Below are 17793 nucleotides of genomic sequence, written 5' to 3'. Positions count from 1 at the left end.
TGGGCAAAGCATGCAACTGGTAGAATAAGCTGTTCAGTGTAAATAGTAGCACCTTAATTTATGTTGAAAAGAAGTTTATTTTGGTGTGTTTTCTTTGCTTTTCCTCAGTATCCAGCCCTTTTGGAGGACAACATCCATTAATCCTTGCTGAATAAAGCATATGCTTATTTCAGGCAATTTGGGTCTTTTGGGAAATAAGTAGCAAGGCAGATGAGTGAGGAAGAGACAGAGTTTTGTTTATATGATCACAGATGCAGATGTTACCGACTTTATCCCCTGTTGTTACTTAACCTACCAATAGAGATCTTAGAGAGAGCCTTGAAGACTGCTCTGGGTGAATCCATATATATACCAATAAGTGAATGAAAAATGAGGCTGGTGAGCCCAGCCTTCATTTTTCATTGGCCCACTCAGACAAGCAGTATTCTGCTTTTGTCTGTATTAGCGAGAGTTCTTTTTTATCTGTATTAATAGAGTGACTGAAGGTGCCTTTTATAAGTTGTACATCATAAATTGGAAAGTGAACCCATAAGTTTATTTTTGGGGAGTATAACGGTATGTAGTTGCCTACTAGTATGGGATAGTGCTGGGAAAGTGTGCAAAGGTCTGTAAGAAGAAAATTGTCTTTGTTCACAGAATCACCACTGTGTAACTTTGTTTCAGTTTATTTGTTTGCCTCTTCAGAATGTCTCTGTTTTTTGCATTTTTGAAAGAAATGAAGCAAAAACTGTATGATTATCTGGTAAGTGATGGCTGCTCAGAATTACATAGTTCATAGTCTTAGTTCAGATGAAGCAGGTGTTTGGGAGGAGTTTGCAGTTTTTGCTCAGTTTTCTCTCCTTCAGCATTTTATGTTCCATAGATTTGCAAGACTAAAGATGAGGAAGGGCATTTGGGAAAAACAATGGAAGTTGAAATCTGGAGTAAGAGAGGTATGTTGGTAGTTCAAGATAATTCTCATCCTTCTGAATTAGTTCCTAAAATATGACAGATAAATGAGTAGCTGATCCTCAGTTTTGTTCAGTTGTCTAAACTTGTCAAAACTGTTGATGCAGTATTACATGTTCTAGTAAAGATTTGTTTTAAACTTTTCATATCGGCTGTTAAATTTTGCTGTTGTGTAGTGAAACTCCTGTCAGGCCTAGCTATAACACAGGCAAGTGTTACATTTTGAGAGAAGAAACAAATCATTTTTCCTTAGATTTACTAGAAAAGGAAGTTCCTGAAGCATACTGCATTTTGCTGTAAAGTTCATAACCAACCAGCCAACCTGCCTTCCTCTTCAAGCTCCTACCCCAGAGCAGCATGAGTTTTGTGAGACTAGCATGCTCTGAGACAATGCCTTGGAGGTAAAGCAAATCTGCCAATCATGGTGCAGGAGTGACTCCTGCTTTTAAGGAGCCATCACTTTTTAGGCTGCTTAACTCAACTGCTCCATACTGGCAGAACAGCTTTTCAGTGCTGCAGAACCCATTCAAGCCAAGTGGAGAAGGAAGGGGTTTCATCTAAAATACTGCAGTTCTTGGATGTTTCAGTTGAGAAGGAGGATTCCTCTTTGATTTCATTGCAGGTTCTGCTTGCTTCTGCTGAGTTAAGCCTGGGAAGGAGAGGTGGATTTTACAATTCCTGGATTTCTATTCCTGATTGAGTATTGTCGCGGAGCCTTGCCTGCAGAGGCTCAAGCCTTTCTGAGGCTAACAGTAGAGTTGATTGTTCCCTTGGCCTTTAGAGTATTTCTCTCAGCACTTGTTCGTCAGGTCATCTGCTGAGCCTGGAATGGAACACGGTGCAGGCTGTGGATATTCCTTGCAGGAGGAATCTGAAGAAGTTTAGTGTAGGGTTTGCCCACCCAAACAATAGCAATACTTGAATACCACAGGAAGAGTGAAGAACAAAACACAGGTATTAAAAATTGTGTCAGTATTTAATCTTGTAAATGACAGCTGGCAGATGTCATAAGCAAGTTACAGGCATTGATTCCCCCTCACCACACACACCCTCTGAGGGAGTATACTACTGTAATAGGCATTTCCTGACACTCCTTAGGAGATGTGTATAATATTGTATTGTCATCTTCACTTGTTGTTAAAGGTCACCTAGGAGCAAAACGTGTCCTACTTATTAGGATAGTTTTGATAGAATATGTCTATGACTTCCCTGTGACTCTTGACAGATATCCTAAGATTAACAGCCCAGATGCAGGAGAAGAGCAGTGAGACAGGGTGCCCCTTATTTTCTTCATGCTCCTTCTCTTGGCCTTCAGTTATACTTTTGGTGTGTCACAGTCAACCTGTTCAGATAACACAGTTGAGGAACTTCGTTTGTGGTGGTTTTGGTTGTTCAGAGATAAGTTGTTTTTATTTGTGGGAGAGTTTGTGTAGCCCATGCATCCTGTTCCAGATATACTCATTGTTACATAGTGAGGAAAACTTAAGAACTCAGAAAAGTGTTGACATTGAGTTCTCCATTGACATTAATAGGAGTACATTTTATCTGCTCTGTAGTTGAAGAAAAATGTAGTTCCATATCTTAATATGCCATTTTTCAGAGATATTCTTGGAGCAAATGCTAGACAATGTATCTCTGTCATTGTAAATTCTTGCCTTTTAAATTAACAGTATTCAAAGGGTTTATAAAAATTCAAATAGTTATTAGGTTCTAAGGCAGGAAATGTTCTGCACTTGCCCTTTTCTGGATAACCTCAGCTAAACCTCATCCAGAATGAAGGGTACAGGCTCAGGATACTGAGTTACTGTGTCACAGACTATTTAATTCCATCTTGATGAATGCCCTGTCTTGCAGTGGAAGGGAACAGTGTTGGTGACAGTCTTCTTCGCCTCAAGGACTGCGCCCTGTGGTGGCAGTTTTAGATAACAGGAGTTGGACCCTTCTCATTTTTTCTGTGGAGGGATAGGAAATCGGGGAGTGAGAATAGGTGGAAATTATTAGGTGCAAATGTTACTCCCAGCACTGCTAACTAACTAAGTCTTGGTATCCACTCACTTCTCTCACTTTCTTCAAGGTAGATAGCATAAACACCTGTATTCTGTAGTTCCAGTTGGTTCTTGTTCCAGTGCTCTGTGGTATTAGACACGTGAAGAATGTCATGGGAAGGAACGAGGTAGGTGGTTGCTTTTTTTGAAAGCTTAGAGAAGCCTTGTTCTGCAGTAATCACTTACAGACTGACTTCTTTCACCTGCTAATATGTAGAATTGAGGTAAACACTCTTCAGCTATGCTGTAGAAAAACTTAGTAGTGTTTGTGACATTTTTGAGAGTAAAAATGTCCTACAAATGTGTTGACAGTCTATCAAAACTTCTGAGATTTAACAATTTTGGTCTGAGATCTTTGTGTGGACTTCCTAGAACTTGTCTAGAAATTTCTTCTGCGTGAAGGATGAGAAGCTGTGTCTGGTCACTAATCTTGGGAGTACTGGTTTGTGTATCTCCTGTTGCTGCTGGTGGGCTTCTGGGGATCCTCCTGCTGACACTCTGTAGGACATCTGTTTACCTCTTCCTCACTTCTTTCTTAACCCCCTCTTGTTAAGGAGACTAAATAACTACTTAAAGCTGGTATAAACTATCGAGATTTAAGAAGGCTCCTAGCAGTTTACTTCTGTAATTTTTCCTTGAAATTCACAGAATTTCAAGCATGGTTATGTAAGAGGAGTGAGCTGTGTTAAGTTAGTGTAGCTGTGTAGTGTAAAGGCCAAAATGATGACAAGGAAAAAAATGACGAATATGGAAAAAAGTTGCATTCAGAGGAACTGTTGTTGAAGTTAAAGAAAATGGAAATTATACCCCAAAACATTTATTTCTCTGCTAAGTAATATGGATTTCCAGCAACAGGTGTGTTGGAATTTCCTGAATCTGGGAGTTTTAGTGTTTTTTTGACTGTCATTGGTAGAAGCTAGGGAGCAAACACCTGGTTCCACTGAAGACCACAAGTATTGTGTTGCTCACCTTTGTTACCATACAATGCATTTCCATTGGAAGACTGGTACAGGCAGTTTGAAAAGGTCACGTGTCCCCAGGGAGTCCTGGTTTTCCAGCTTCCTCAGCCTACAGCTGTATCACCAGATCAGTGGTTAAAGTTGGAAGGCACTTTGGGAAGTCATCTTGTCCTGCCCCACTGCTCGGGGTCATCTAGATCTGGTTGCTCAGGACTGTATCCAGATGGCTTCTGAATGTCTCTAAGGATGGAGAACTCCACAGCCTCTCTGGGCAACCCGTGCCAGCACTTGGTCACCCACACAAGAAAAAAATTTTCATGATTATCACAAGGAATCTCCTGTGTTTGTGCCTTCTGTATCTGCTCTTGTCACTTGCACCACTGCAGAGGCTGGTTCCCTCTTCAGTACACCCTCCCTTTGGATTTTACATGTACTGATTTGATCTCTGCAGGGTTTCTCTAGGCTGGCTCTAGAGGCTGACTCTGTCCTTCCTATGAGAGATGCTCCAGGGGGTTGTTAGTGGCTCTTCACTGGACTGTCTCCAGTGTGTTTGTGTCTCTCTTATACTGGGGAACCAAGAACTGGGCACTGTGCTCTACGTGTGGCTTTCCAGTGCTGAGTAGAGCCCTTGGCCTGCTGACAACTCTTCCATATGCAGCCTAGGATACCATTAATCTTCCTTGCCTCAAGGGCCCATTGGTTTGTCATCAACTTGATGTCCACCAAGAGCCTTGGGTACTTTTCTGCCCAGTGTGCTTTCTACCCATGCTACCCAGTCCGCATTATTCCTTGGGGTTGTTCCTTCCCCCTAGAGAAGGATGTTGCACTTCTCTTTCAACTACATGTCTAGAAGGGGGCTGATAACATTTTGTATGAAGTTACATGTTGATGAGAAAATAATGAGAATTGAGTTATTTGCTTGTTCTGATTGAATTCTGTGGTAGGTTACTTGGAAGAGGTTGTGCCTGTAAGTTTTGAGGAGGGAGAAACTAAGAAGTCTCTTCAGGACTGTTGCCAGATTTACCTGCTTTACAGATGATAACAGTAATAGATTGCTGACACTGATTGTTTATTTGACTTGATGATTTTAATAGGGTAGACAGACATTGTTAAGGGAAGGGGCTTGAGTGTATGTGGTCCTGCACTGTGGAATAAAGGACCTTTTGAGTCCTTTGTAGTCTCTTTTTTTGTGAAATGACTTTACTTTCATGTACACTGACATTTTAGTCTAATTTCCTCAAGATGTACTTGTGCTACACTCTGAGTTCAGATGTTTGTGCTCGAGTTGCATCTTTGAATCATTAGCATTTGGGCAGCAGTGCGTGGAAGTTTTCCAACCAGCGGCTTCTTATAAACAGCTCTCTCTCCTGCCAATGACAGACTTGGTCGCTTTCCCATTCCCCAAGAAAGGTAATGTTCAGATAAGTGTGAGTACATTAACACGTTTCCTCTGCTTGGACACTGGCTGCTTGCTATCTTGGTGAATCTGGGTGTAGACACTACTGAAATTACTGGGATTTCACTTCTGAAAGCCTTTCCAAACCTGTGTGGTTTTTTTTTTTTCAAAGACCAGCAGAAGCAGCAATCAGCGTTCTGCTTAAATCTGCAAGAATACAAAGACACAAGCAAGGCAACTGTATTCTAACTGTGGATTTTTGTTCTAAAATATAACCATTAGAAGAAATCTGGGAAAAACATCTTGGCTCTGATCCTGTATTTGTGGAAGAGGATCACTTACAGACTTGGTTGCTAGGGATCTAGAGAGTTGCATAAATCTTCATTGGTGGGTCAGACTGGAGGATTAGGATTGCAGTTGTGTTGTCAGAGATGCTTTTGTAAAGAATTCTGAAAAATGCCAGTGATCTAGTAGCATCAACAACTGGCTTACTGTTTTTTTGTTTGGATTTTACATCTGCCTGCAAGCCTGACTTAAGGAATGGGATGAAAAGACATGAACCTGTGAGTTAAATAATCCAAGAATATATTGTAATTCTTATGTACCCTGGAGAATACAGGGAGATCTCTTCTGCTCAAATGCTAATCAACTTTTCAGCAGCAGGGACGAAATAAGACATTTTTGCTCAAACTTTACTGCAGTGACTTACTGCCAAATAGAGTGGAATTATTTGAAGTATTAGGAGTCTTTGCTTTGTTAGAAAACACTGCTGCAAACAAGTTAGCTATGCTAGATCTTTTTGGAAGACAGTGCTCTTCTAATGTGATATTCTAGAACTTAAGCAAACCTGTTCCCATAAAACCTCACTGATGTTCATCTCAGTCAGAAACAGAAGCTGCACTGAAAAACAGACTTTTTAATGCTTAATCCTAAAGGGTAATAAGATAATTTCATAGTACTTTTTCAAATATTTATATCATGGAGATGTGTACTCATTAAAATTACCTTCTATCAACCTTTCTTGTTCTGTCAGAGTAGCTTATGGTGTGTCAATTGTTAAGTGGCAAAAAGCTATGTGTTCTTGTTTGTGTTCAGGGACTTTGGAGCAAATAATATTGCAATCATTCCTTCTTTTTTATAGCATTTGGATTAAAAGTACAAGAATTCAGAGTTTTCTTTTAGCTTTGTGCTGGAGGGATCTGAATTACCAGATGTGCTGCTTTATCTCTGTCTGTAACGTAGAGAGATGTTCTGTGACCAACCCAGAAATGGGAGCACTGTAATACCTCTGCAGGCTGGTGCCCAGTGACTTGCCTGGTTTATACAGATCATACCTTTGCTCAGAATGCAGAGTGCAATTAAATTGCAGTTGAGATAAAAAGCTTGTGTTGGCTGAGAGTTTTTTAATTAGCAGGGGGAGCCTCTGCTTTGTTTGAAAACAAAACCTTGGGTTTCTGAAAGGAAAGCTGAAAAGCTTTTACTTGGATTGCTGTCTGCAAATCTAAATGGTTGCCTTCATTATCAGTACTTGTGAAATTGCTGGTTCAGGAAGGCCATAGAAAATAACTTCCCTGAAGGAGCACCATGTAGCAAATGCAAATTAAAAACAAAATTACTGACCTTTCAGTGCTGTGCAAAGCAGAATAAGGAAGTGTGGAGGGACCTGTGACATTCCATCCACCATTCCTCTGTTACTTTGGGGCTTTACATTTAGGAGATTGAAAAAATTTTAGCTCCCTATGTGTTTGTGATTTTAATTTGTTTTCACACTTAGATATATAATGGCACATCTTAAGTTTGGGGTACATAGAGTTTAGTAGTCAAGCGGATCTGGTATCAGAGGAGGGGAAAAAGTAACAACAAGATTATTTTTATAATAAAAATCCTTGTATTTAAACAAAACTCCAAAAGATGCACAGGATAGAAAATTACATGTCTTCTTTTCATTTTATTCAGTAGCCCGTTCCCTTCCAAGGCAGTGAATGGCTTCTCTTCATTGTGAGCTGTAATTGTTATTTATCATGCCTAGAAAACTTGATATGATATTTTGAAAATACCTGTAAAAATGTACTTGGAGTAAAAAGATTCTGCTGAATAATTGCATTTGATTACAAATGCAGTCAAATCTAGTCTTCATATCTTTCCTGTTACTTAGTGGGTTTTGTTGGAAGGAGAAGGAGAGGTGGATTAGGACTGGTCATGATTTCCCTCTATAATGTCATACCATTATTCTTTCCTCTTTTAATACATTCCGTTCCTATTTTCAAGACTGCTTTGACAGTATTGATAGACTCTGGGATATTTTCACTTCCTGTAGTAATTCTAGGAAGAGCAAGCAGCTTTTTCTCCTTCTCTCTTCAGCCCTTTTCTTTAGCTATAAAATGCTAAATCTGTTCCTGACTTTGTATAAACTAAACCAAACTTAACATTAAACATTGCTTTTAAAATTAGTTCAGTTTAAAAATGTTTGGGGTTTTTTTGGTTTTTTTTTTTTTTTTTTCATTTGGGTGATAAAACTTGGCTGAATCACAGACTTTAAGCAATACTGGCATCTGATATTTTTTGCTATGCTTACTTGCAATCCCAGATACTGCTTTATCTATAAAGCATCATATATTGAAGCACCTTTACACTGGTAAAGCGCAAGTGTGAAATGATTCACACTAAGTACGAGATAGAAGTTTGCTGTTGTAGTGAGACTATTTCTTATAAGAGTTTTTCTCCTTCTCTGAATCTTCATTTTTTCTTTCTTTCTATGTATTTACTGAAGTTTACAGCATCTGAATAACAGATCAAGCAGATCCTTAGTGCTTGGTACATGTAATTTAGAAAGGTATTTATTCATATTTGTGCAAAGAGGATATGTTCAATGCAAGTGTTAGTGTTGGGCATTTGTGGGGGTTTTCAGTAGTGCCTATAGTTATTTAAATCATAGGTACAGTGTTGTAGGTATGTAATTCTTCGGCCATTAGTACCTCAGCTAGCTCAAGCAGATGACCAAGTTTGCTAAATCTGTGTCAGACATTATTATCTTTTGTTGTACAGGTTGATTTGGGGTCTGGTGAAGCAGATTAGTATTGCAGCATTTTATGAGGTGCCAAATAACGTGTTAATATGGAATGAGAGTTACCCATCTATCACTGTTAACCTGTGGAGGAAGAGTGAGGAAGAGACTTTTGTCCACAATTACCTGCCTTTCCACCTCCAAAGGCTCTGGGGTTGGATTCTGGGCATTTGCAGTTCTGAAACAAAGAAAGCATTAAACTTTTGCAAATTACAATTTTCATAAATATTCTTGAAATCTGTACTAGTCTCATAAATACTGGTTTTCTTTTAATAAATTTTGAGAAATCTTGTGATAACGGAATCAACAAGATGGGGCAGAGCAATTACCTCATATTATCTATATTTTTTTATTTAACATAATAACATAATGTTTTATTTTTACAGATGACTATGGATGAGAAATATGTGAACAGCATTTGGGATCTTCTGAAAAATGCAATCCAAGAGATTCAGCGTAAGAACAATAGTGGTCTCAGTTTTGAGGAGCTGTATAGAAATGCTTATACAATGGTCTTGCATAAACATGGTGAAAAACTCTACACTGGACTAAGAGAAGTTGTCACTGAGCATCTAATAAACAAGGTTTGTCCATTTGTGAATTAAAATAGGAGTGTCTTGTATGAAAGAATTCTTAACAGTTATTTAAATGACAGAAAAGTCTAACCTTGTTATGCTACCTTGTGTTGCAGTTGTGTAGCTTCTCTCAAAAATGGTAGCTACCAATAGAGCTAACGTCAAGATCGTATGATTTCATGTTCCGGGTACTGTTTGTTGTAAATTACTGATGGAAGGCAGACCATAGGAAGCACTTGAAAAAGTGTAACAGAAAAGATGGTTTTTTTGAAGAGTAACTCTTAAGAGCTGTTAATTTTTTTAAAGGTCTGTGTCATTTTTGGTGGCATTTTGTGACTTTCTTAGGCCAAATTTTGTCTTGTTTGCCAGTCAGTTTTTTTCATCTGTGGAACAAATAAATACCAGTGTAAGAACTTGTTTTCTATAGGCTAATGAGCTAATTCCCATGTTAATGAGACAGTTGTGCTGGGATTATGCTCTTTAAAGAGGCGGTAGGCACTGTTCTAAAACAGCAACTCAGCAATAGCAAAAATCCCGAGTAGCTCACATTCTGCCATGTCAGCCTTTGCAAAACCATGTAGGTCAGTCAAAATGACGTGCAGAAACTTTCTGAAGATCTGTCATCTTCAGGTCTCGTGTTAAACCTTGGAACCACTTCTTTAGCCTTAGAGAGAAGTTTAGAATTGATTAATAAATATATAAATGGAAAAAGTTAGAAGTCACTTTTTAGGACTTGGGATAATTTTTCATGGTAGTAGGATTCTAAGTCTATGGGAGGTGCCTGCCTTATTCCTCATGGTAACATCCATAGCAGAGAGGTACATGTCCACTTTCATCCCATATTCTGGCCATGGGTTCAGATGGAGTATCAAGATTTTTGTCCTGTTTTTACAAGATCTGAAAAGAAAAGTCAGAGACCATAATGTGTCTTGGATGATTACTTCTGGCTGAATTACAGAGATTGAATGGGAGATTTATGGCTAAATAATGCAGGATGCTTGGAGACTTTTTTTGTGTGTTCCAACTGGAGCTACCACTGTGGCAGAGAAATGTGTTATTTCTTTTGTAAAATCCTAGTTTTCAAAGGTGTGGTCCAGATAAGTATAGTCTAAAACTGCTTTGAATGTGGGGCTTTTTTACTGTGTGCACCAGAGGAGACATCTCTTATGAAGTGGTTAAATAATTTGCAGTTCTTTTCTATAATTGTAGCACATCTGTGACTCTCAAAAACTTCTTGTTTCGTTATCTGTACATTCATAATCTGTACTATTCATATAAAATGTGGCAAATGGCTGAGGCTTTTTTTGTCTTGTTCTTGTATATGTCTGTGCACTTAATAATCGTGACACTAAACTTTTATTATTTCTAGGCTTTAGTTTATCCTGGTTTAATTTGATGGGCGTCTTTTTATCTTTGTTCCTAGGTATTCTGTCACTTATCTTAGTTCTAGCTATTTTGCATATTAAAAATCATGCATGTGCAGAATTAATTATTCTGAAGTGCTGAGTGTGTCAGGCTGACAAAGGAGCAGAAGATTCTGAGTTTGTACTTTCAGTGCAGAGGCTGAGGTCTGCACGATACCAGACAGAGAAGTGCCTTTCTGACACTTAATATTCCCATATCTGGTCTTTTTAAAAAAATCTTCTCTGATGACCAAGTATTCTGATCAATAATGTGATTAATCAAATTATATCCATGTGTGTGGGTGAAAAGAAGATGACCAAAGGTTTTTCAAATAAAAAGGTTTAACTGAGTTTTGTTAATTGCTGTAAAAAGGCTAAACTATTCTGATGATGCCTGCCTGAAAAATAATCCAAGGAAAAGACTAAAAGTGACTTACGCCAAAAATGTCTGAAAAATAAGAAAAACTTATAGAGACTAAAAGCTACTGCTTGTCCCTTTTGAATGTTTCTTAGACACATTAGGTTGAGGCATATATAGATGGAAGTATGGAAAAGACAGGATATTTATCAAGAATAGGATCAGTTCTATAATGACATCTTCTGTTTGTGCCATTGGTACTTGTTTTAAGATGAATAAAAAAGTTTTGTTTAAGCTCACATTTTGTCATAGAAATTTTAGCAAAATCTTTTATGTTCGCTGTCTCTTTCCAAGAGGTTCAGTGGTGGGTGCTAGAATTTAGAAGAGGGGGATTTTGCCAACTGAAATACTGTTCATTAAATTCTTCAACTTTAATAAAAATGTAAATGTTTGCAGATGAATAGATTTTACTGAAGAACTACACTCAGTTCAGGGAGCACTGCTGAGGAGCCTACCCCAAATTTGAAATGGCAATAATTGCTGAACCATAACTGTCATTTGCTGCCCACATCTCCAGGTTATTTTTTTATAAAAAGTTGCATTCTTGTGGTATTCCAGTCATGCTTGTTAATTAAGAATAGATAAAGAGACTAGGTAGAGGCAGTTGTATATGTTGTTTTTTTGTATATGTTCAGTTGTTTTTATAAGTAGTTTTAAAGCTTGGAAAGCACAAGCCTTCATTTTTGGTGAGGCATGTATAAGAGCTGTATTTATGATTTATGCTAATTTAATTGCCAGGTGAAAGTTGTGCTTATTCAGCATTTTAATTAGCAATCAAACACTAATGTGAAAAGTATTTTAACTTCTCAACAAGAAAACAGTGCAGTGCACTGTCTTGACAACTTAATTATAAATAAAATAATAGGTGCAAATATGATCAATACAAGGTGCATGCAAGCAAGTTGTTATCAAGAATGCTTGGTTTTAGACTTACAGACCCCAATGATTTGCGGTTCTAAATCACCGTGTTCTGGCTATGGGATAAAGGCTGTAGTAAGCCAGGTACTCTGCATCACTGAGACGAGTCAGCACTCTTGAGCTACCTTGTTTTTACTACAGTGTGAGAGCATGCTAAAACTTGTCTTTATGTGTGTATTGACATCATTATTTAAGTATGGTACATGTAGAGCTATTTAAAAGTACTGTTGAATTTTGAAAGTACTGAAACCTTTCATCTTAATTCAAGTATTTAATTCCTGTGCATCTGATACTTCACTAATTTCTCCCTTTCTTGCCTGTTGACAATCTTGTAGCTTGATGTGGACACTCTTCCTTCACACTTCTCAAGCCTAGTCTGTTATTACTTCACACAAATGTTAAGTGTTTTTAAAACAGACAAAGCTAAGTTAACAGCTCTCTAAACCATTTGATGATAAGCATCATTTGCTTTACACTTAAAAAAAAAAAGTTAAAGTTATAAAGTTTATAGGATAATATTTTAATGTTTGTTTTGTGCATAAGTGAGTGGGGCCCAATAAGGTGCATCCCAGAGTCCTGGGAGAAATTGGCTGATGTAATGACAAGCCATTCTCCATGATATTTGAGAAGTCATGGCAGTCAGGGGAAGTTCCAGGTGACTGGGAAAGGGGAAACATTGTACCCATCTTTCAGAAGTGTAGAAAGGAAGACCCTGGGAATTACAACCTGTCAGCCTCACCTCTGTGTCCGGGAGAATCATGGAACAGATTCTCCTAGGAGCTATGCTAAGGTGCATAGATGACAGGGAGGTGATTTGGGACAACCAGCACAATTTCACCAAGGGTGGGTCTTGCCTGGCCAACCCAGTGGCCTTCTATGAAGGAGTGACTACATCAGTGAACAAGGGAAAAGCTACAGATGTCATTTCTCTGGACATCTGTAAAGGTTTTGACATGGTCCCCCATGACCTTCTTGTGTCTAAATTGGAAAGAGATGGATTCAATTGGTGGAGTTAAATGGGTAAGAAATTGGTTGGGTGTGGTCAATGGCCCAGAGTCTCAATGGCCATCAGTGACAAGTGGTGCCCCTCAGGGCTCTGTCCAGTATCTGCTATTTCAGAGTAACAGTACAGGCAGTGAGAGCACCTTGGTCAGGAGGCACAGAGCTGCTCAGTGCAGGAGTGTGATCCTGGTGCAGGTATAGGCTGAAAGAAGTGTGTCTACATTGGGACTTAGAAAATTATGTCTGGGGTCCTTTGCAATCTTTCAAATTTGCTATCATAGTGTTGCAGAGAAAAGGGAGAGATGACAGTCATCTCCATCAAGGAGTTTGAAATTATTTCCATAACATCAATGAAACAGGGAGGAATGACACGAGAAGTTGTGTAGGAGGCAGATTACCTACTGAGCATTAGAATGAGCCTGACTGGCAATGTATGAAGTGTTATCTGCCTTTTTATTTTCTTAATGATGTTTTCAGATGATCTTGAGCAAGTCTGCTATTATATGGAGGGAGAAAGGATGTGAGGGAATTGCTCGAAAGTACATAACTGTTCAGAATCCCCAGTGTTCTTAAGTGTTTTTTTTTCCTTTTAGCAGTAGGATAGCAGCTGCAGGGATGAACAGACATTTCTAGTAGTCAATCCATTAACCTACTTGGGACTCCTAAGATTTTAGAATACTATCTTTTAGACTACTCGGATTTTTCTAAAAGCAACTCTGTAATAAAAGTTCTGAGAGCTTGAAGCCTTGGTTCAGAAAGTGCTGTTCTGTACTGCTGCTCCCCTCAGGATGTTCTGGCTGTCCTTACAGTAGTGGAAATTACATAACTGAACTATTTGTGCTGCTGCATCAGGCCAGGCACTGTAAGATAGAAATCATAGGCTAGAAGTCTTCTTTATGAACACTTAATCAGGAATTATTTAAAAGTATTGAAAGCTTATGCCAACAAACTATGCTTATTGGGGGAAGGTTTCTGTATTTCCTGAAGACCTGTATCCAGTAGAAAATAAAGTTGAGCCTGAAGTTATACACAAAATTTCATCCTTGTAACTATAAGAAGACCTCATATATATTAGAAAGTTGCTAATTTATTTTCAAGTACATCTGTATATGGACAGTCCTATTTAAGCTGGCTTTCCCTGCAATTTACTTCATAATTGCAAACACTGTTACAAAAATCACTACAAGCTCAGCTAATTTAATTTAACATTCTGCTGATAAAAATCTTTGAGATTTAAAATTTTCTAAGGCTTTGGCAGCGTATCAGCTGTGTCTCCACTTTGTTCAAAGAGTGTGAGTATGCACTTTTTTTACTTCAGATGGTTTATTCTACCGAAGTGGAGTGACTCTGCACCTTTGCATGGCTAAGATGTTTTGTGCATTACAGCAGTTTCCCTGTAGTATTGCTGAATTAATGGCCCATACAAGAAATGTGTTGAACACTTGTTAACTATAAAGTTGCTGTAAGTGATAATTTGCCTGGCAGTAGTTTGGTCTGCTTTTGTAGCAGCAGAAAGAATGGTTTTCCAAGTCTCTTCTGCAGTTTCAAATAAACCTAGAAGAATGTAATTGAGGAGCTTCACAGGGTTGCTCTGTACAGCACCCATTTCTGAATTTCAAGCCCACTTCCAGAAATCCACGTGGCACATCATATGGAGCAGAGGTGCCACTATTGCAGAATGTGCCAGTGTCTGCTTGGAAGGAAGCTGTGACTGTTACCTGGTGGCCAGGTTCCACCCCCTTCTGTGTGACTTGGCACTGGCTAGCCCAGCAGGATTAGTGTGATGGATGTGGGATGTGAGCAATTCTAAAGGCACACTGCTTCTGTGTTGTCAAAGTAAAGGGTATAATAAAATTGATCAGTAATGCCCTTGGTGATTTGTGCTTATAATCTAATCATGTTTTGGTAAATTTTATCAGTGTGGATGAACTACCAAATAATGTTTATAAAGCTTTTCCATACTGACCAAAGAAGTGAAAGCAACCACAGTCATGATTTTTTTCTCTTGTTCTGGGAGATTGTGCATATTCTTCACAAGTATGTCTGCTGAAGTTTTTAGTGTGTATTTATGATTTGGCTAAAAACTACCTGGACTGGGTGACAACAGAGTATTTGGGAGACCAAAGGGTAAATGCTGATCATGATCAGAAAGAATGATGCAGTTAAGCAGTGCCTATAACTGCGTATTATGTTTTCCAAAAGCAAGCAGGGGAGGCTTTACATGTTTGAAGATTTAAGAAAGCTTTGAACAACTTATGTATATCTATATTGCCTAGATGCAGTAACAAGGTGAATATTATTGGGATAAGTTTCCTCTTCATCATTCCCCTCTTCCTCCCTCTCCCTTCTCTTTCTCCTCCTTCCTCCCTCTCCTCTTCCTTCTCTTGCACCTTCATTCCTCTCCTTTCCTCCTTCATCCCTTTCCTCGAGACCATTGTGTTGGATGATGTTCCACACTGTGTCTCTGCTTTGCTTGTCTGAGTTTGTGAGTGTGCACAGTAGTGTGGCAGACGGGATTCTGTTACCCTGGTTTGGCCTAATAGCTTCACAAATTGGAGTGTCAGAATGAAGCCTGTCAGGTGATTGCATGAGATGTTGGTGCAGCTTGTGGCTGCCTGGCATGTGTGTTTTGTTTTCCTGTATGAATCTCTGTACTGAAATTTACACTATTCGCCAAGTATCAGTCCAAATCAGTGAATGTGATCATTCTGTTTGGTTACAACAGAGGGAAGAATATATTTTGCATGTTATGTAAAAAGTCAATTCCCACATTTTATTAACTTGGGAACAATTTTTTTTACATTCCCGCAGGTTTCTCTTTGACATCAAGTTCAAGCACTGCAGTATATGCCTGCTGGAAAAAAATCAAAATATAAAAGTGGATGGGCTTTTTTATTAGTAGGGAGAGTAGTGGCAAAGAGGTTTAAAATCTGAAGTTGATGAGACAGATTAACTTGCAAATTGCAAATACATTCATAAAAAACAAAGATGACTTTCCTTTTTCTATGAAGTCTTGTTGTTGGTATTAATGTAATAGTCTGAGCTTTACCAAGCAATTGGCTCTTTTCAGAACTGTTGTTTGCAATATCTTTATGCCATCTCAGTTTGTCTCTAAATGTCATCATGGCCAATTTTCACCTGTACTTGTTCCTGTTTGCAACATTTACTGCTACAACCCAATGTTCTGAAATTACTTGTGATAGTAAAATTACCAGTAACTGAAATACTGTAACACAGGAAGTGAAAGCTTTGAGGAGTCATCAAAGACTATTTTTAACATTTGAGACTTTAGGAATTCCTTTGAAATTTAAAACCCATGTTTATTTTGTTTCTCTTGTTTCTAGCATATTTTTTCTTGCTTATTTTTCTGCAGAAGGGAAATACTAGGTAGGGATAGTCAGCACCCAGGAAAAGCAAGAACCTGTTTGCACAATTCAGGTCCATAGAGGAGCAAGAATTCTTGTGCTGAAGCTATGTTTAAGATTTAAATGCTGCAGGAGAAACTGACTTGAGCTTATGTCAATATATCTTTTGTTTTTTCTGCTTCAGGTGCGAGAAGATGTATTAAACTCCTTGAATAACAACTTTCTACAAACACTAAACCAAGCCTGGAATGATCATCAAACAGCAATGGTGATGATTAGAGACATTCTGATGTACATGGTGGGTATTCTGCTATTTCACACATTTCACAGTATAATAAATTGTCCTCTTACCATGCCTACCAGTCTTCTTCCAAAGACTACTCTCTGCTCCTTGTTTTCAATTTTCTGTGTGCATGCAAGACTGCTACAGGTGTTTGACAAATTGTAATTGGATTCATGTTTTAGGTTATCTCATTATCACTTGAAAAATGGATCTGAAATATAGTTGAACTTTACAGTTCTTAAAAAATAAGCTAGTCAGACCCATTCTGGCAGATTTTAGATGTTAGCTCAGGTAGTGGTGTTTTCTTACTGTGGAAAGCACTGTAGTGTAAAGCCTCCTGAAACTTCCAGTGTGGTTGTTCTTTAAGCTTTAGGATTCAAAGAGGATAACTTTATTTAGGTACAGTGTGTGTCCTTGAATGTTAAATTGTAGTTTGATCCTTTGCTGTTCAAGAATAACTTGTGCAGAAGATTAAGCAATGTACGTAAAATGTGATTTTTGGTTGCATGCTTGCCATTTCCCACCTTTAGCAAACAGAAAAGCCTTTTTTTTAAGAGAGAGGGCCTAACATTTTTGTGTCTGGATTGTGGTATGCTTTAGGTAGTTGGTCAGCATTAAAATTCCCATGGTACTGGTGATGTTTTAGGATGTAAGAGATGCTTAACTTCTCGTCAAAGGTTTTGACTTCCAAAAGAAATGTTGAAATGCTGTGTTTTTTGTGTATTTTTTTTTCCCTCCAAAGTACTTGACAGTGAAGGACAGACAATAATAGACTTCTTTGGTCCAAAAAGCAGATGAACTGGAATTGTACTCTTACTTGGTAAACAACAGGAGTTAAGATTTTGTCTTGTGAACATCTCATGCTGTGACATTGACCGTGTTTGTATTAACTGTGAAGTCCTCTTTGCATAATAAGCTACTACAAGTTAACGAATTTGAAGTAACTACACAATCACAAACAATTATTTTTAATAGATTTACTGACCTTCATGTTGGAGGAGTTGTTTTATTTCAGCAGGGAAAAGACCACATATCAAAAAACAGAGTGCTGGATAATATGCCATCAGTGACACTGAATGCTTTGTGTGCCAAAAGGAAGATGCACAGATTGTTTTGAAGATGTACTGTCCTTGCTGTGAGAGATCCTGGACTCCCTAATCTGTTTGTGAAGAGGACAAAATACAAATCAATTGCTGTTAGCTGCATCTAGGCATATTCAAGAATATTTAATGATTACATTAATCTACCAAAGGCTGTGGTGAACTTTCAGAAAAGTTAGAAGATGGAATCCAGAGCTTTCTAGGGGAGTAGCTGTTGTGTTTTGGCCCAATATTATATATTATTGCAGCACAGGAGGTGCTGGATGTTCTAAAGTAATGGATAATGCAATATTATCTGCTACTCTTAAAATCAATAA

General features: G+C 38.3%; 1 protein-coding gene across 1 annotated transcript in view; it reads left to right on the top strand.

Moving 5' to 3' along the window:
* Positions 1–17793, top strand: part of CUL3 (cullin 3) — a 55320-nt gene that overhangs the window by 10101 nt on the left and 27426 nt on the right. Inside the window, exons 2-3 of the mRNA XM_021553698.4 lie at positions 8799–8996; positions 16278–16391. Of these exons, the coding sequence (XP_021409373.1) occupies positions 8799–8996; positions 16278–16391 (312 nt within the window). The remainder of the gene's footprint in view (positions 1–8798; positions 8997–16277; positions 16392–17793) is intronic.

Source organism: Lonchura striata, chromosome 9, assembly GCF_050655825.1.
Source record: "Lonchura striata isolate lonStrDom1 chromosome 9, ASM5065582v1, whole genome shotgun sequence".
Classification (NCBI taxonomy): domain Eukaryota; kingdom Metazoa; phylum Chordata; class Aves; order Passeriformes; family Estrildidae; genus Lonchura; species Lonchura striata.
This window is presented reverse-complemented; position numbering and strand designations above follow the sequence as displayed.